At 43.7% G+C, this 20602-nt stretch overlaps 1 protein-coding gene across 7 annotated transcripts in view; it reads left to right on the top strand.

Annotated features, from left to right (window-relative positions):
• LOC105497720 (thioredoxin reductase 1) overlaps positions 1 to 7403 on the top strand; it is a 181643-nt gene extending 174240 nt beyond the window's left edge. For all 7 annotated transcript variants that reach the window (XM_071071206.1, XM_011769014.2, XM_011769018.3 and 4 more), the window contains one exon: positions 4845 to 7403. In XM_071071206.1, coding sequence (XP_070927307.1) covers positions 4845 to 4907 — 63 coding nt within the window. In that variant the 3' untranslated portion in view covers positions 4908 to 7403. The remainder of the gene's footprint in view (positions 1 to 4844) is intronic.
• Positions 7404 to 20602: the final 13199 nt, after the last annotated feature.

Below are 20602 nucleotides of genomic sequence, written 5' to 3'. Positions count from 1 at the left end.
ATCATCTGAGATCAGGAGTTCGAGACCAGCCTGGGCAATACGGCAAAACCTTGTCTCTACTAAAAATACAAAAATGGCCTGGTGCGGTACCTGTACGTACCTGTAGTCCCATCTACTCGGGAGGCTAAGGCATGAGAATTGCTCGAATCTGGGAGGTGGAGGTTGCAGTGAGCCGAGATTACGACACTGCCTTCCAGCCTGGAGCGAGACTCTGTCTGAAAAAAATAAATAAATAAATAAAACAAAATAAGAGACTATCTAACTGTAGGGTTGATTAAAATGCAATCTGTAAAGTGTGTAGGAGAGTTCCTGGCATTTAATAGATGCTGAATAGCTGCACCTGTTAGCTGCTTTTTTCCCCAGGATATTATAGAAGATGTGGCTGCGGCTTGGAAGGGGAAAAGATGTGGCTGGACTGAAAGGTCGTCATAACAGTATTTTTAATGGGGGTTGGAGAGGGATATATATTGTGAAAAAGCTCCAGTGATTTTTTTTTTTTTTTAAACCCTGGTTATGAACTGCTTGCTTTGATACTGGATTTTGAAAAACCAAAGACCTAAAACTCCTAGTTATGGACATTTTAAAAAATTATTTTTAACTGACACAATAATTGTACATATTTATGGGGTACATAGTGATATTTTGAAACACAGAGTTTATAGTGATCAGATTAGGGTAATTAGCCTATCATCTCAAACACTGACCATTTCTTTGTGTTGAGAACATTCCATATCCTTTCTTCTAGCTATTTGAAAGTATGCATTATTGTTTAACCGTAGTTATCCTAAGATGCTGTAGAACATATTCCTTCTATCTGGCTATAATTTTATATCCTTTAACAAATCTCTCCCTATCTGCTTCTCCCAACCCTTCCCAGCCTTTAGTAATCTCTGTTCTTTTTACTTCTGTGAGTAAGTTAGCACAGTCACTGTGGACAACAGTATGGAGGTTCCTCAAAAAACTACAAGTAGAGCTACCATATGATCCAGCAATCCCACTCCTTACTGGGCATTTATCCCAGGGAAGTTTTTTTTTGTTTGTTTGTTTTTTTAAAGCTTCTTGATCTAGGAAGAGTGAAACTTGGTATTAGGGGTTCATAGAAGGAACTCTTTTCTCTGCCAAATGCTGAGTTCTGAGTTGGATAGTAATTGGATTTGCTACTGGACCCACTGTTTTTGTCATCCAGACATATCCTGTAGGGAATGCTGTTCAGATGTGGTCCACAGAATGTTTATTAGTCCATAATGAGAGAAGGATAGAAACGAAGAAGAAAGTTTAGAAATTTTAACAATAATTTGACAGTGACTGATCTAATAATAAACATGGTGTTTTAATTTTACATGCCTTTTAAAATTTCATTTCCCCAGTACATTGTCAGTGAATTTCACAAGTGTTAGTCCAGTGGATTAATTAGAAATAATAATAATTTTTAAACCAGTCCTGAGTACTGCTTTAAACTGAGTGCTCAAAAATAGCCACAGCTCCACGGCCAGCTGTGGTAGGCTGGCACAGTGACTCACTTTGGTAAAAATCCTGGGCAGTCGAGAGCAATCTTTGACTCTGAGGAGTAATTACTTACAAAAGTTGACAAATTCCTTAGCAAAGTAATTTCCAAAGGGAATTGCTAGAATTCTGGAATTGCTGTAAGAGGAGAGGCTACTCTTGTTTTGACTGAAGTCCTGTGAGAGGGATTCTTAGCGCCTGGGGTATTAGCAATGCGTTTGCCTTATTCAGTGTGAGATGGGGTTGGTGGTCATTTATTCTGAACGCCTGAGCCGCAGTCATTGAGTAGGAAACGGATTACACATAATTTTGAGTAGTAATTTCAACAAATCAAATTCACTTGTAGAGGAGAAAAACAATAGTTCAAGCGGAAAGCATTTGAAAATACTTCTTTGTAATGTCTTAAAATGAATTTTAGTGTCAAATATTAAAAGTTTTGGTGTTTTTTGTTTTCAATTAATAGTCAGTATAATCCTAGTCTAAAGTGAGGGAGCCTTCTGTGGCTAGAAGTGGCGGGGACAGACACGAGTATGTGAGGTGGAAAGCTTCCAGCGGTTCCTGACCCTTGTACGAGTCCTGTGTGTTGAGATGGAAGGGCACAGAGGCTGCCCCTTCTGCTCATTTTTTAAAAATACATGTTTTTATAAAAATTCTAAAACAGTTGTGAACGAATGAAATCTGTCAAAGTTGACCTCAGCAGGTTTTTTCATTTATTCGAGACAGGTTCTTGTCACCTAGACTGGAGTGCAGTGGTGTGATAGCTCACTGCAGCCTTGACCTTTCAAGCTCAAGCAATGTTCCTGCCTCAGTCTCCTGAGTAGCTGGGACTACAGGCACATGCCACTGTTCCCAGCTTATATATATATATATTTGAGAGAGACAGGGTTGCATTATGTTGCCCAGACTGGTCTCAAACTCCTGGGCTCAAGCAATCCTCCTGCCTTGGCCTCCCAGAGTGCTGGGATTGCAGGCGTGAGCCACGGTGCTTGGCCAGTTTTTTATTTAGACTGATCATTGATGGCAGTTTGGCTTCCTCTATCTTTTTAACATAAGAACAACATCAGTATAAGAAAAAGCAGAGCCGGGCGCGGTGGCTCAAGCCTGTAATCCCAGCACTTTGGGAGGCCGAGGTGGGCGGATCACGAGGTCAGGAGATCGAGACCATCCTGGCTAACACGGTGAAACCCCGTCTCTACTAAAAAATACAAAAAACTAGCCGGGCGAGGTGGCGGGCGCTTGTAGTCCCAGCTGCTCGGGAGGCTGAGGCAGGAGAATGGCGTAAACCCGGGAGGCGGAGCTTGCAGTGAGCTGAGGTCCGGCCACTGCACTCCAGCCTGGGTGACAGAGCGAGACTCCGTCTCAAAAAAAAAAAAAAAAAAAAAAAAAAAGAAAGATAAGAGCTCATTTTGGTGGATTTAGTTTTGTATCCAAATCTCCTACAAGTCCTATTTCTAAATCAGTTTCTGAGAAATGGAACCCAGGCTTGCAAATTGATAAGCCTGGAATTTGTTTAAATGTCTTCTTTGGCTCTCTATTCTTTTCCTCATTTTAAAAATGGAAAAGAAAGCACATTTGAATCGCCCTTAATACCCCTTTCTAACACAGCTATTTTTATGATCATGTATTGTTTCCCCGTCCTCATCTGTACTCATACATTTTTTTTAAACAAAATAATTCTATTGCTTTTCCAAAGAAGTTGTACTAGTTTACAATGTCACCAGCATTGCATATAAGAGTGCTAATTAAAATGTTGCAAAATTTAGTGTCAATGTTTTTTCTATAATGAGTGTGAAAAGGATAACTATTGGCCCAGCACAGTGGCTCATGCCTGTAATCTCAGCACTTTGGGAGGCCGAGGCGGGTGGATCACCTGAGGTCAGGAGTTTGAGACCAGCCTGGTCAACTTGGTGAAACCCTGTCTCTACTAAAAATCCAAAAATTATCCGGGCATGGTGGCAGGCACCTGTAATCTCAGCTACTCGAGACTGAGGCAGGAGAATTGCTTGGACCTGGGAGGCAGAGGTTGCAGTGAGCCAAGATTGTGCCACTGCACTCCAGCCTGGGTGACAGAGTGAGACTCTGCCTCCAAAAAAAAAAAAAAGGATAATTATTTCAAGGATTTTAGCACATCTTTGCTAACAACGATGAGCCTCTTTCTTTTTATAATGATTGTTTTTTTGGGGGGGGGATGAATTATCCATATTTTCTGATGCATTTGTATTATAAAACTTTTTAAGATACTGGCCATTAGTATTTGGTCTGGATTTTTTTGAGAAGTAAAGACTTTGTCACCCTCTGAAGCTAAAACAGACAAGATTTTTTTCAGTATTGTTCCTCCCTTACACAAAATTGTCTTCACCCTTATTCACAAATATTTTTGTTTTTATGTACAGGCAATCTTGAGCAGTAACAAGTAAAAATTGTCCAAAACTGTCAAGTCACACAAATGTTTGCAAGGATATGAAACAAGGAGAACTTGTTAGTCACTGCAAATGAGAGTATAGGTTGGTTCAGGTACCTTGAAAATCTAGTCAAGCCAAAGTTTCACCTGCCCTCTGATCCAGCAGTTTTACTTCAGCTCTGTGTGCAAGGAGATGCGCTGGAATGTCACAGCATTGTATTGCAAAGAGCACATTGGCAACAGCTTGGATGGCCAGCAGAAGGAGCCCGAATGTGTGATTCATATTCACTAGTTGAATAATTAAATACTACAATATACACTATATATACTAGACTGTATGTGTTGTTCTATACTGTAGTGATTGAATCGAACTCTATTCAGTGAAAAAATGGAAGAATTAGCTATTTGTATCCATATGGGATACAAAAAAGCAGGGTAACAGAGGAATGTACATCATCTTGCCATTTGCAGGTAAAGCTTCTTAAAAAAACACAAGAGAATGCAGGAAGAAATGCCTAGGAATGATAAGCACCAACTCGGTGGAGGGAAAGGAGGAAAAGGCCATCAGGGTGGCACACATGGGGCTCTAACTGGGCACTTTATACCCTTCTTTATATCCAAAATATTCTATGGTGAATTTCTTTTAGAGGGTTGACAAGCAACTGGGGGTACCTGATTTGTTTTAATCATCCCCATGCTAACAAAATTCTTTAATAGATATAACCTAAATTTTTTTTCTCTTTCACCTTGGTTTTAAAATGTCTTCCCCTTTTTATTCTCTGGAGAAATAGAAAATATCCTCGATCATACTACTTCTCTGTTTTATTCATTTTGGTAGTCCCCTAAGACAGTTTTAATGCGTATGGCGTTATCTGAACTGTTCCCTGTTACCTCATTTGCTCAGGCATCTGAAGATGTTGTGCTTTCTCTTCCCCTGCAGGTATTCACAACATTGTCTGTGACCAAGCGCTCTGGGGCAAGCATCCTCCAGGCTGGCTGCTGAGGTTAAGCCCCAGTGTGGATGCTGTTGCCAAGACTCCAAACCACTGACTCGTTTCCGTGCCCAAATCCAAGGCGAAGTTTTCTAGAGGGTTCTTGGGCTCTCGGCACCCGCATGTCCCGTGCTTACCACCGCCCAAGGCCCCCTTGGATCTTTTGGATAGGAGTTGGTGAATAGAAGGCAGGCAGCATCACACTGGGGTCACTGACAGACTTGAAGCTGACATTTGGCAGGGCATCAAAGGGATGCATCCATGAAGTCACCAGTCTCAAGCCCATGGGGTAGGCGGTGATGGAACAACTGTCAAATCAGTTTTAGCATGACTTTTCCTTGTGGATTTTCTTATTCTCGTCAAGTTTTCTAATGTTGATTTTTTTTCTTTTTTCTCCATGGTGTTAATGATATTAGAGATGAAAAACGTTAGCAGTTGATTTTTGTCCAAAAGTAAGTCATGGCTAGAGTATCCATACAAGGTGTCTTGTTGCATGGAAGAGGGATAGTTTGGCTCCCTTGGAGGCTTTGTAGGCTTGTCCCAGGAAAGAGAACTGTCCTGCCGCTGAAATGGACTGTTCTTTACTGACCTGCTCAGCAGTTTCTTCTCTCATATATGCCCAAAACAACTACATCTGCGATCGACTCTAGCCAAGTTTGCCTCTGTGTGCTATATCACGGATGATTATTATTTTAAGGTCTGTTTAGGAAGAGAAATGGCTACCTGGCCAGCCATTGCCTGGCATTTGGTAGTACAGTATGATTCTCACTATTATTTGTCATGGAGGCAGACATACACCAGAAATGGGGGAGAAACAGTACATATCTTTCTGTCTGTAGTTTATTGTGTGTTGGTCTAAGCAAGCTGAGATCATTTGCAATGGAAAACACGTAACTTGTTTAAAAGTTTTTCCGGTAGCTTTACCTTTTATGCTAAAAACACAACATATAATGGTGTTAGGTATCTATTCCTTTCTAAGACTACATTAGTAGGAAAATAAGTCTTTTCATGCTTATGATTTAAATCTTTTGTGGTAATTGCTTTTTAAAGGAAGTTATTAATATCATAAGTTATTGCCGGGCGCGGTGGCTCACGCCTGTAATCCCAGCACTTTGGGAGGCCGAGGCGGGCGGATCACAAGGTCAGGAGATCGAGACCACGGTGAAACCCCGTCTCTACTAAAAATACAAAAAAAAAATTAGCCGGGCGCGGTGGCGGGCGCCTGTAGTCCCAGCTACTCAGGAGGCTGAGGCAGGAGAATGGCATGAACCCGGGAGGCGGAGCTTGCAGTGAGCCGAGATCGCGCCACTGCACTCCAGCCTGGGCGACAGAGCGAGACTCCGTCTCAAAAAAAAAAAAAAAAAAAAAAAAAAAAATCATAAGTTATTATTATTATTTTGAACACAGGTGGATGTGAAGGATTTTCATTTAAAAACCAAGTGGTTTTGGCCGGGCGCGGTGGCTCAAGCCTGTAATCCCAGCACTTTGGGAGGCCGAGGCGGGCGGATCACGAGGTCAGGAGATCGAGACCATCCTGGCTGACACGGTGAAACCCTGTCTCTACTAAAAAATACAAAAAACTAGCCGGGCGAGGTGGCGGGCGCCTGTAGTCCCAGCTACTGGGGAGGCTGAGGCAGGAGAATGGCGTGAACCCGGGAGGCGGAGCTTGCAGTGAGCTGAGATCCGGCCACTGCACTCCAGCCTGGGCGGCAGAGCGAGACTCCGTCTCAAAAAAAAAAAAAAAAACCAAGTGGTTTTGACTTTTTCTGTTGAATGAACAACTGTGCCTTGTGGAATTTTTGCAGAAGTGTTTATGCTTTGTTAGCATTCCAACTTGCGTTATTATAAAGAGGTATTAATGCCTCAGTTATGTGTTTGTCAATATACTGGCTGAGGATTCTATTTCAGCTGTCTTTTCTAACTGTAAGTTGAGTTTTGAACACGTGCTGTGGACATCAGGCCTCCTGCCAGCAGTTCTTGAAGCTCCTTTTTCATTCCTGCTCCTCTGTCTACTTGTATTTCTCAGTTACAGCACTGAGTGGTTGTTTCCAAGTACATTTCTGGGCCACCTCAGGGAACCCGTGCATCTGCCTGGCATTTAGGCAGCAGAGCCCCTGACCGTCCCCCCAGGGCTCTGCCTCACGTCCTCATCTCATCTGGCTCTACGAAGAAATAGGAAATGGGAAAAGAAGAGGGCAATTGAGGCAGTTGACCATATTCAGTTTTATTTATTTATTTTTAATTTGTTTTTTTCCTCCAAGTCCACCAGTCTGAAATTAGCACAGTAGGCAGTATGAGATAGTCAGGCCTAATCATGTTGTGATTCTCTTTTCTTAGTGGAGTGGAATGTTCTATCCCCACAAGAAGGATTATATCTTATAGACTTGTCTTGTTCAGATTCTGTATTTACCCATTTTGTTGAAATATATACTAAGTTCCATGTATTTTTGTTACAAATCTTCTGAAAAATACAAAACAATGTGAAACATTAAAAGGCGTTAATAATATCCACATGTGTGCCTTCTTACTGAATGATGGTCTTGGGAGTCTTTCCAAGAGTATTGAGTAGATCTCTGACATTGTGTTGAAGAACTAGCTGCTGAGTAGGCTCCAATGATGCTATGCTGATTTGAGTATAGATAGACTGATGAGTTCCTTGCCATTTCCCATCTTCTGGCAGTATCAGGCACGTAGATGGTCAATAAATGTTTACAGAAATGTTGATTACCATGTTCAGATTTTACATTCACATGCACTTAATCTTCTTAGGTATCACTTTTTAAGCAGAAACTCCTCTTTTATGTAATCTTTACCAAAAACCTTCCCAGTTTGTACTTCCTTTCTGTGGTAAGTAGTTGCTGTGTGCTAATAATAACAGCTAAATGAGTGTTTACTGCGACGCATGCAGGCACTGTGCTTGACACACCCTGGGTGATGTAATCCTTACAACAATCCTTTTAGAGAAGGTGCTTTTGTACCCATTTATAGATGGAGAAACAGGCTTAGAAGTATGAGTCACTTTCTTAGGATTCCGCAGCCAGTTAATAATGCATCACGTTTTTGAGGCCTGAGTTGGGTCTGTGACTTCAAAGGCCTAACCTTAGTTACCCAGTGCAGCCTCCCATTCATCTCTGACAAATGGAAGCTTTTAGGTCTGCTGTATCAATTCCTGGGACTTCACATTTTCACATGCCATCAAGCAATGCTGGCTGCATGCTTAATAAATACCTTGTCTTGAGATGTTCTAACACTTTCCTAACTGGACTTTCCACTGCCAGTTTACTTCCACACTAGAGCCCGGCTTTTATTGCCTGAACTTCCCTGTCTCAAGCCTTTGAGGTTTTCCCAAGGCTTGTAACTAGACCCATAGTCCCCTGCCAGACCCTGGAACTGTTGCCTGCAGCTCTGGCCTGCGCTTTCCTTTGCCTGTTCTGGCTACACCTGCTCTATGTCCCCACATAACTACTCCTAACCTCCCTCAAAGGTCACCTGCTCTATGTAACTTCCAGCTGGTTCTCTACCTGTACTCCCAGGGTACTCTGTATTGTCTCTAGAGCACTTTGAATTACTCTGCATGGAGTCTAGTGTGTCTATCTGGTCTATCTGTCACCACCACTAGATAATGAGGGTTCTTTACCTCCGTGTGCCCCACAGCTTCTAGCACAAGGTCTGGCACTACAGAGGCACTTAGAAGATTGATGTAATTGGATTGACAGGCAGAGCCATACCTATCAGAGATGGCCATATAGAAAGCCTTTTAATTTCTTCCTGTTATGTCAGGAACCATTGATTTAAATATTAATGAAAGTAGAAAGGTCCTAAACCGTAAAATGGTCAGCCTCACTAGTGAGGGGAAATGCAAATTAAACTGCAGTGAAATGCAAATCAAGCTGCAGTGAGAGACCATTTTATACCCACTGTGAGTGGCTACTTTTTTTTTCTTTGAGACAGGGTCTTGTTCTGTCTCCCAGGCTGGAGTGCAGTGGCGCGAAGACAGCTCACTGCAGCCTCCAACCTCCAGGACTCAAGCCACCTTCCTACCTCAGCCTCCCAGGTAGCTGGGACTACAGGCATGCACCACCATGCCCAGCTAATTTTTTAAGTTTCTGTGGAGATGGGGTTTTTTGCTCTGTTGCCCAGGCTGGTCTTGAACTCCTGGGCTCAAGTGATCACCCTGCCTTGGCTTCCCAAAGTGCTGGGATTACAGACATGAGCCACTGTCCCCAGCCCGGATGGTTAATTTTTTTTTTTTTTTTTTTTTTTTTTTTTTTTTTTTTTTTTTTTTTTGAGACGGAGTCTCGCTGTGTCGCCCAGGCTGGAGTGCAGTGGCCGGATCTCAGCTCACTGCAAGCTCTGCCTCCCGGGTTTTTACGCCATTCTCCTGCCTCAGCCTCCCGAGTAGCCGGGACTACAGGCGCCCGCCACCTCGCCCGGCTAGTTTTTTGTATTTTTTAGTAGAGACGGGGTTTCACCGTGTTAGCCAGGATGGTCTCGAACTCCTGACCTCGTGATCCGCCCGTCTCGGCCTCCCAAAGTGCTGGGATTACAGGCTTGAGCCACCGCGCCCGGCCGGGATGGTTAATTTTATGTGTACCCAGATAGCTGGTAAAATAGTCTTGGGTGTGTCTGTGAGGGTGTTTCTGGAAGAGATTAACATTGATTTGAATCAGGAGACCGTAAAGAGGGTCACCCTTACCAGTGTGGGTAGGCATTGTCCAATCCTCGAGGCCCAAATCAAACAAAAGGCAGAAGGGTGAATTTGTTCTTTGCCCTTGAGCTTGGACATCTATCTTCTCCTGCCCTCAGACCTTGCTGCTCTGGCTCTTAGGACATTAGACTCAGACTAGGACTTGCACCCTTGGCTCCCTGGTCTCAGGCCTTCAGGTTTGGACTGAAACTCCATGATTCACTTTCCTGGGCCTCCAGCCTGCAGATGGGACTGTGGGACTTTTCAGGCTCCATGAGCCAATCCCTCCTAAAAATCTCTTTCCATATTTTATGTACACACATTTGTATAAAATCCATTGGTTCTGTTTCTTTGGAGAGCCCTGATGTACCCAGTGTATGGCAGATTCTAAGAGTGCCAGTATCCAGTGTTGGCAAAGATGTGGAGCAACTGGAACACTTACTATTATTGCTGGTGGGGATGTAAATTATTCAGTCACTTTGGAAAACAGTGAAGATCCGCATATCAAACATTTCGAAAATGATTTGAAATTTTTTTTAACATGTTTTAAGAAAACCACTTTATTTGGTAGTTTCCCCCCCCAAAAAAAGTGCCCTTTTTGTCATTGGATTCATTTAGCATTCATACTTTTTTTCATACAATGAATTTAAATTGCTAAAAGATCATCAGCTGGCTTTCTGGTTGGATTTCAGGTAAGATTTGTTTAAGGCCAGAGCTCTTCCTCAATATTTGTTTTTTTCCCAATATTTGATTTTTAAAATATACACATAGATGCTACATTTATAGCTGCTGGCTTAAAATTCTGTCATATGTCACATCTAGCCTTTTAGTGTGGTAAATCACGTCTTCTATTAAACATTGATAGTTTGGAGTATCTGATACTAGTAATAGTAATTCTATAATTGTATAATTGAGTTTTGTACTTAACACATGGATCATTCCTCATCTATCAGTTGCCCCCAGTGCAGTTTCATTTTCCAGATACCTTAATGTAAAATAAAGTTTTTCATCATTTAGGTGCAAGCAAAAACCCCCCAAACCAAAAAATGGTACTGGTTGTTACCCAGTAGAAATAAATGCATGGATAGCTCATGACCCAGCTGTTTCACACTTAGGTGTATACCCAGCACAAATGCTCTGTCTACACATCTAAAGACATGTACAGGAGTGTTCATAACACTGTTATTAATTGCAGAACAAAATAAATCCCAAAAACCTGGAAGCAGCCCAAATACCCATCACCATGAGAATGGGCAAATGAGTTGCGGTGTGTCCATGTAACACAAGACTAACAGCAAAATATACGTAACAAAATAGATCTAAGAAACAGTATTGAGTGAAAAAGTCAAAGGAGTATGTGCAATATGATTTCATTATGTGCACAGACAGACAAAGCTAAGAAATACAGTGTTCAGAGATAAAACTGTAAAACCCTAAGGGAAAGCAAGAGAATTCAAAATGATGATTATAAAATAGAAGCCAGTAGTTACCAATGAAGGGATAGAACAGAGGATGGTGTATTAGTCTGTTTTCACACTGCCGAGAAAGACATATCCGAGACTGGGTAATTTATAAAGAAAAAAGGTTTAACCGACTCCCAGTTCCATGTGGCTGGGGAGGCCTCACAATCATGGCAGAAGGCAAAAGGCACGTCTTACATGGCAGCAGACAAGACAGAATGAGAACGAAGTGAAGGGGGTCTACCCTTATAAAACCATCAGGCCTCATAAGACTTATTCACTGCCACGAGAACAGTATGAGGGAAGCTGCCCCATGATTCAATTATCTCCTACCAGGTCTCTCCCGCAACATGTAGGAATTATGGGAGCTACAATTAAGGTGAGTTTTGGGTGGGGACACAGTCAAACAATACCAGATGGGATTAGGAAGGGGCAGCCATGACTGAAAGGTCGCTCAGGACTTGTGCATTTGTTTATCAGTATTATCTATCTATCTATATATTTTTTATTTGGTTCTACCTTAAACTATTAAGGGATAATATCTATATTTTTAATAAACTTTTAAAAACAAGCAGTTTAGAAGAGGGTTCAGCTTGGAGTATTGGTAGAATACTAGGTAATAGGAATATGTCCATCAAGTTCTCATATACAGAAATAGACCAGACTAGAAAGAAAGATGCTATAGCAGAAAGCCCTTCCTGACCATCACCCACCACGGTTCCAACATCATTCTGAAGTTGAGGAATGGGTTAAACATGCTCTAAATTTTGGGGTAATTTCTGACACAGCAATAGATAATTAGTACGTGGGAGTTGGAGAGGGAGGTTATAGAACAAGTAGGCCAAGCCTTATACCCTCTTTATGTCACAGCACTCAACTTTCAACATTTTACAAGATTTAGGAAAAGAAAAGGAAGGCATTAAGTTTTTAAACGTGAGGTTCCATAGCAAGGAAGCAGGGTTTCATTGCAGTACCTTTCCTGCTAATGCACTTCACTGATGCGTTGACACATTGCCCTCTGGGCACTTTTTTGTGCCGCAAGGTCTCACAAGAAGCTGAGCAGAGCAGACTAGGATGCTTCTGCGTCCCTTGGCCCTCTAAGTGAGTGTGGTCTTGCCAGTGAACGTCCTTTAGTACAATTGTTCATCTATCCAGCACTATTTCATAGTATTTGAGATTGGAAAGGGAGGTTTGGCTCCTCCAAGTCCGTTTGCAGATGCAGAAACTGAGGGCTAAATAGGCAAAGCTACTGACTCAACATCAAGGTCAAGGTTAAACAGCCAAACACAGAAGCCAGTTTTAACTTCCAGTTATCTATTTTTCCACACCACCATCCTGCCCATCATCATCTTTGTAGATTATCCTACATTCTTCAACACACCCAGCCATGTAAGCACATTCTTGTTTGCAGTGAAATTGAAGAGTGTGAAGAAATCATACATCGCTTATAAAAAAAAAGCAGACAGGTCCTTGGCCCTGCAGTTCACACGTGGTGGGTATGCAGGAAACACATCCTACTGACATCAAGTGAGGCCTCAGAAGCCCTTACCATTGGCTTCCTTTTGTGTATAATGCTGATACATAGAACCTGCCTAATAACTGTAAAAGCAAACAGTCTGGGTGAGTGTTTGCTAAATCAGTAGAGTGAAGGAAGAAAATTATGGACTATCCTTTATGTCCAGAGCACAGTGGACACAAAATGAAGAAACACACCTCACTCTAGGGTGAGTGTGGTCAGGTGAGGTGGGTGAGTGTAAAAAAATTGTTATTCCTTCATTTCTTCAACAAGTACTATGCAGCAGGCACCTTTCTAGGCAGTAGAGCTGAGCAGTGAACAAAAATCAGACATCCTGATCCTGAAAGTACTTATGTTATAGTGGAGGTAAGCAGGCAAAACACAAATAAGTAAATTATATAGAAGTTAGTGCCATGGAGAAAAATCTTTTTTTTTTTTTTTTTTTTTTTTTTTTGAGATGGAGTTTTGCTCTTGTCGCCCAGGCTGGAGTGCAGTGGCACAATCTCAGCTCACTGCAAGCTCCACCTCCCGTGTTCACGCCATGCTCCTGACTCAGCCTCCGAGTAGCTGGGACTACAGCGCCCAGCTATATTTTGTATTGTTAGTAGAGACGGGATTTCACCGTGTTAGCCAGGATGGTCTCGATCTCCTGACCTCGTGATCCGCCCACCTCGGCCTCCCAAAGTGCTGAGATTACAGGTGTGAGCCACCGCACCTGGCATGCCATGGAGAAAAATCTAAGCAGAAGTAGGGTTACGGCTGTGGGGCATAGGCAGTGGAATTGTAATTAAGGTGGTCAGGGAAGACCTCGGTGAGAAGGTGACATTTGGTTGAAGACTCAAAGGAAGTGAGGGAGAAAGCCAAACAGATATCTGGGGAAAAGCACATTCCAGGCACAGAGGTCAGCAAGTGCAAAGGCCCTGAGGCAGCATATGCCTGGGAGGTTGGAGGAATGTCCAGTACAGTGGAGTTGAGTGGGGAAAGGAGTCAAGGTTGGAGACAGAACAGGGAGAGGGGCAGGTGGTATAGGATCTTGTTGCACTGGCATCACTGGGAACCATTGGAGGGCTCTGAGCAGAGGAGGGGTGTGCTAACTTATAGGTTCTCAGGAGCATTCTGGGGCTGGGCTGAGGGCAGCCTGAGGTTGAGGGAGGGGTGGAAGGTGGGAGCCCAGCAGGGAGTCCACTGTAGTAATCTAAGGGAGAGAAGATGATGCCTAAGCCATGGTAGTGGATGGACATTCTGACCTAATTTGAGTCTCATTCTGACCAAATTGGAGAGTAGGATTTTTTGTTAAATTGGATGTGGGGTGGGGGAGAGAGAGGAGTCAAGGATGACTCCAGAATTTTGGACTTGAAGAATTGGAAGGATTGAGGATGGAAGTGCCATTTCACTGAGGTGGGAAAACTATAGGAAGATAGGTGGGAATTAATAAGAAGCTTGGGTTTTGGGCGCTGAGTTTGAGATGCTCATGAGGCGGCTGAGTAGAGATGGTAAGTGGGCAGTTGGACATGAGCCCGGAGTTCCAAAATGAAGTCCAGGATACAGTTAAACAAATGTCACAACATCCGCCCAGAAAGGTGTTTAAGGTCTCAAGAATGATGAAGTACCACAGGGCATGAATGCTGATAGAAAAGAGAGAAGCTCTGCTAGGAACCTGCAGCTGTAGGAAGAGCCCACACTGGAACAGAGCTGCCTGAGGGTTCCCTGCAGATCCTGGGAACCCTGTCCATGATGAGGGATGGCAAGGTTTAGATCTAGAAACATGGTCAAGGAAGGATGCGCCAGGCAAACCCCTGGCAAGTGAAAGCATGGATGCAGTCCAGGTTCGGGGTTTGGAGGGGCATGGAGACAGAGAAGGGCCCAAATGCAGGCCAATGCTGGGCACCATTCTGGGGCAGTGAGAAGCAGAGAAGGCACACCGGTACAGGGCTGGGACAAGGTTGAGGCCCCCGGCCGCAAAATCTAAGGAGGCACATGCTGCCCCAGAGCGAGATTGGTCCTTTAACAGTGCTGAGAGTTCAGTTTCCTATTCCCTCACCCTACGCCTGGCCCTGCAGAACTAACAGACAGCTGGGCTCTGAGCAGATTAAATTCCCAACTCACTCCAGACCCAAGCCACACAGGTTTGAATCCCAGCAGCGCCGTTTTTGCCAAGTTATCTGTGCTTAACTTCACTTGGCCTCAGTTTCCTCTTCTGTAAAATAGGAGCAGTAATTGTACTCTTCAGGCCAACACAGAAGCCACTTTTTAGGCCTCTGTTGTTGAACTGCCTGTCCTGAGCTTGGGGGCGGGGAGACCAAAGCCTTGTGTGGAGGCTGCCGTCTTCCCACCTCCTCTTGCCCCTTTGGACTCTTCTTTGGAAGACTAGACTTTCCTTTGCTTTCCCATCAACCCGGCTCTCAGAACAGCCCCAAGTACACTGTTGGTACTTTCTACATCATTGGAATGAAAGAACACTGTGAAGTCCCACAGGTTTCATTCTCTTTGGTCTCGTCTTTTCCATGGCAACCACCTTTTTAAAGGCTTCCTTTATCTTTTGCTCTGATTTGCAATTGCTACTAAATTGTCTCTCTCACCTTCCTTTCCACTCTCCATTCTAACCAAATCATGTAATAATAATAGTCACTTTTTCTCATATGCTTACTCCCTGCCTAGTAGGGTCGTGTTGTAAGTGCTATGTACATAGCAACATTTAATCCTCATGGTCACTCCTCATCCTCAATTGGAAAGTCCCGGCCAGGCCGTCAGTGGGGTCCACTAAAGAGAAGACAGGGAGGTGGGTCTGGGGCCGAGGAGGGAGGAGAGGTGGAGGGCTCTGAGTCAATATCCACACACAAAAAAACGAATGACAACCACAAGATCTGTTAGTGTTGCTAAGGTAGAGAAGGCGAGGCTGTTTCATCCCCACTAAGTGCCATGAGCAAAAGGCCCAGTGTTTACAAAAGCCTTTGAAACCATTTTGAAACAGCTCCAGAATATGAGGGAAAATAACAGAAGAAAATTACAATGGACAAATCGAAATGCCTACATACTTGCCTTATGCCAATCAACTGCAATTGAATCTGATTCCTGTATGTCTGTAAATGAAGTATATTGACAGAGGGAAAGTGACGCATTTCATTATGTCTGGAATGAGTGGGCTCTGGAAGTACAAGTGCATAGAGGAATAAAGGCCTTAAAATGGCCCAGAGAGGAAATGAAAAGAGAAGAGGCGTTACTAATGAGAGCTGCAGGCAGAGAAAGAACATCCAAAACGCCCTCCACGCAGTGGCTCCACTAATCTTGTAAGAACCTTTAGAACTGGTGCTACACTCACTTTTCTTTTTTCTTCTTCTTCTTCTTTCTTTCTTTCTTTTTTTTTTTTTTTTTTTTTGAGATGGAGTTTCACTCTTGCTGCCCAGGCTGGAGTGCAGTGGCACAATCTCAGCTTACTGCAACCTCCGCCTCCCGGGTTCAAGCAGTTCTCCTGCCTCAGCCTACCAATTAGCTGGGCTCACAGGCGTGTGCCACCATGCCCGGCTAATTCTGTATTTTTAGTAGAGATGGGGTTTCACCATTTTGGTCAGGCTGGTCTTGAACTCCTGACCTCAAGTGATGCACCCGCCTCAGCCTCCCAAAGTGCTGGGATTATAGGCATGAGCCACTGCCTCCGGCCCCACACCCACTTTTTAGATGAAAAAAGGGAAGTTCAGAGTCAGTCACTCGTCCAGGCTCACACTATGTGGCTTCTATGTGGCATAGGTGACTCCAAGGCAAAAGAGAAGGTGTGCCTCCTAGTGTCCATCCCTGTTAACAGCAGGCCGCCACTCTGGTGCTCAGTTTTACTGCAACACACTTTGTTTATGGGCTCGAATGACTAAGGTCACATAGCTAAAAAATTTTACAGGGCTTGAAAATCAAGGGGGATGGGCAAACAGTTTAGCAGGTAATTCTGGGAAAACTTATTTGCCATATGTGTAGCTATAAAACTGGATCCTCACCTAACACTGGATGACAAAGATAGACTTGAAACATATTGAAGACCTAAATGTATATGGTACAACCGTACAATTTATATGGTACATATAGGAAAATACCTCTGTGACCTAGAGGTGGGTGAGGGTTTCTTAAACCATGGTCTCAAGCATAAACCAAAAGGCAAAGCATTGATGTGCCAGTTGCCCCAGAAGTTCTGATTCATGAAGACCATCATGGAAAAAGTTAATACAGAGATGACCATGTGGGAGGGGACAGTTCAGTGTCTAAAACCGATAAGGAATTTAGACCCAGGTGACTTCAAGGAACTCTGACGAATCAACAAGAGGACAGGAACCACAAAAGAAAATGGGCAAAGGACATTGAACTGCTTATTCACCAAAGATAAAACCCGAAAGTCTACCAGGATAGGAGAGGTGCACAAACTCATGAGTCGTTAAGAAAGGCAAATTAAAGTAATGAGAGATTGCTTTACAGCCATCAGATTCGCACACATCAGAAAGCTGGTTAATGCCAAATGATGAGCTAGGCGAGGGGACTGTCAGGCCCTGCTGGTTGGAGAAGAGACTTTGCTGCTCAGTGTTTACACCTCAGGCACTGTGTAGCCCGTGACCCAGCAGTACGGCTCCTGGCTCTCAACCCCAGAGAAATTCTGTGTATCCATTAAGGGAACGTGCGCGAAGACAACCGTTACGGCACCGTGTGCAGAAGTCGAACTCCATCCTGATGGCCCTCATGGGGAATAGATGAGTCGGCTGCGGCAGATGCAATATGGTGGAGCAGTACTTGGGGAGTACTCATGCCATGGGTGGAGGCGAGTGGAAAGAAAGAGAGACCAAGCCCCCTAAACTGCTTCTGTGTACTAAAAATGCATGCCCGTGAAACCATGGTACATGTTTTACAAGCAGAATAGTACACGTGCACTGCATCAGAGGGGCCGTCTATGGAGAGGGAAATAGGAAGTGAATGGAAATAAAGGGGTGTTGAAGAGAAAGCCCTGTGCAGGCTTTCCTACAGGCAGTGGTTACAAGCCCAGCCCCTGCAGCAGGGTAACTTAACCCCCAGTACCTCTGTTTTCTTACCACAAAATAGAGATAATATTTGTGCTCACCTCCCAGAGTTGCTGTGAGGATCAAGTTAACACACACATGAAGTGCTTAGAATAGTGTGGCTGGCACGAAGTGGGTGCTAGGTGTATAAGGGTGTTCACAGTATTATTTATATTAGTGAAAAATGAAAAATAATTGAAATATCCAAATATGGGAGAAAGTTTATCCAAATGATTGGAAACATCTAATTGTTCTTCTGTCCTTCTTCCCTTTGTCCTTTTGGTAGTAGAACCCCCCCTCGCCCCGCCAACCTCTACCCACACATAGATTTTAGCAATGTGCTTGGGTACCCAGCTATGCACTGAATTTCCCAGCCTCCATGACACTAAGTTGCTCTGTGGCTAAGCTCTGGGATAGAATGGATGTGAATGTGTTATGTTACGTATAAGAAAAACACTTGCTCTCCACTTTCTCTTTCCCCTGCATCTGTGAATGACCTGACACCCACTCTGGAGGGCTGGAGGCCAGCCATGAGCAAGCAGATGAGTCAAGAAGCAAGCAGATGCTGAGCAACAAGTTGGAAGGAACCAGGGCCCTGATGACCCACACCCTGTAGCATCCCCCACCCCCACCTCCATCTGCTGGGTGGGAAAGAACAAACGTCTCACACACACTACTCTTTGAAGACACTGAACTTTGGGTCTCTGGCATAGCTGCTTAGCCTGTACTCCAACTAATACAGCCATTTAAAGGTTGTTTTTCAGAAAGTAGTTAATGATATGAGAAAAAAGCTTACAATTTATACCTCAGTGAAAAAAAAATTAGTATATAAAAACTAGATTTATTTTTTAAGCCAGTGAAACTACTCTGTGTGATACTCCAATGGGGGATCCATGTCATTACACATTGTGCAAACCCGTAGAATGTGCAGCACCAGGAGTGGACCCTAATGTAAACTCTGGACTTTGGGTGATAATGATGTATCAGTGCAGGTTTGTCAATTGTAACAAATAGATCACTTTGATGGGGGAAGTTGATAGTGGGGGAGGCTGTGCATGTATGTGGGCAGGGAGTATACAGAAATCTCTGTACCTTCTGCTCAATATTGCTGTGGACTTAAAACTCCTCTAACAAAGTCTATTTTAAAAACTACATAGGTGTAGTTTCATATACCAAACATATGAGACTCACATTTTTCTGTGGTGTGGCCTCAGCCTTCTCAAGGTTGCTGAGAAGCAAGGCACACATTTGTTTGAAGGTAGAGCCTGGAACTTGGAGTTTTTATCTCCCAGTGAACATCTCTCTGCCAGATGCTCAGCTGGGTAGGAGAGTCACATGATCCCTCCAACCAGTGAACGAACAGGAATCTAGTAGCTTTAGGAAAATCAAACCTGTTATTATGTAAGTGACTATTAGTGGGATATATAGTGACTATGGCAGTTGCATGCATTTCTGAGTGTGTTTTTATTTTGTCCTTTTTAAATTAATCTCAGAATTGTTCTGTGCCATGGTAAAGATGTCCCATCGTTTTGGAATTCAACACAGCTTCTAAAGCTGTTAATAACAATTATACATACTTCTGAGTTACGTGGGCTGATTTTGACAGTCTGCATATGAGGTAGAAGGCGGAACTCTATTCTAGAGGCAGGGCTCAAACTCTGGACCAGAGTGGAGACTGGCTGAAACAGGGGAGAGGTAAAAGCACCTCTCCATATGACACACCCACCAGTGCCATGACAGTTTACCATTGCCGTGGCAACACCTGGAAGTTACCATCCCTTTTCTAGAAATTTCTGAATAACACCCCTTAATTTGCATGTAATAAAAAGTGGGTATAGCCCTGCTCTGCAGGAGCAGACATGGAGCTGTACCACTGCTGCCTCAATAAAGCTGTTTTCTTCCACCACTGGCTTGCTCTTGAATTCTTTCCTGAGTGAAGCCAAGAACCTTCCCGGGCTAAGCCCCAGTTTCAGGGCTTGCCTGTCCTACCTCACACACATCTCCTGAAATCTGAATTTAGTTATGGAGAGTGATATGTGACTCTCTGTAAACTTTGTTCATTAGATTCATGAGGTGTCGTATCTGAGAACGAGATTGTTAATTGTATTTATAATGAAATTCATTCATGCATAAGTATTCATGTTTTATGCATAACTATTAAGTGCTGCTGGAGAGATCAGCGCTGTGCTGAGACAGGGAGTTTTGAGTCACTGCTTTGTTTCTGCAGCTTCTCCTCTCCTTTACTGAGGCTCACACCCTGGGCTCACAGGCACACACGTATGTGTGTTGTACACACCTGCACCCATGCCCCCCATGCAGCATGGGGAGGGATGGCATCCAGGTGATACGTTCTTTCTGGATGCAAATACACATCAGGCATGATCTGACGTGAACCGCCATTCCCTTGGATGTAGCAATAGAGACAGAGAGGCCCCAAATGCTCCTGATGTTCGGGCCAGGTCCCATCTACAGATGCCTTTGATGGCTGGGATCCTTTTTGGTCAGGGTCTGTGCCCCCAGCTGGGTCTTTCTGTTCTTCCCAGGTGAAGAAGGGAACTTGGTGGGGGCTGCTCTTAAGCAGGGGGCCTGGATCTAAACAGAGGACCTTCCAGCCTCCCCCACTGCGGAGAGCAGAGCTGAGGCAGATCCCCGTGGACTTCGGAGCTTTCGATCTGTGTCATCGTGTGCCTCGGTCACACGTTTTGTCATCACTGTATTTACTAACACTATACGTCGAAGTGATTCCTGCTTCTTTCCAATGTAAACACATTTATTTTAAAAGACATCAATAGATTGAAACCATAAATGGAAACCAGTCTCATTTGCCATGGAGACTAATTTTTAAAATAAATGCAAAAACACACATTTCTTTAGCTTGCATACACATAAAGTATTTCTGGAAGGACATATAAGAGGCGCAGAGCAATTACCTGTGGGGAGAAGAACCAATGGCTAGGGGCAGGGGTGGGGCCCACTTTTAAGGAATATTCCTGTGTATTTCCATTTATACTTTTTT

Source organism: Macaca nemestrina, chromosome 10 (genome assembly GCF_043159975.1).
Source record: "Macaca nemestrina isolate mMacNem1 chromosome 10, mMacNem.hap1, whole genome shotgun sequence".
NCBI classification, from domain to species: domain Eukaryota; kingdom Metazoa; phylum Chordata; class Mammalia; order Primates; family Cercopithecidae; genus Macaca; species Macaca nemestrina.
Note: the sequence above shows the minus strand (reverse complement) of the source record. Positions and strands in the feature narration are given on the sequence as shown.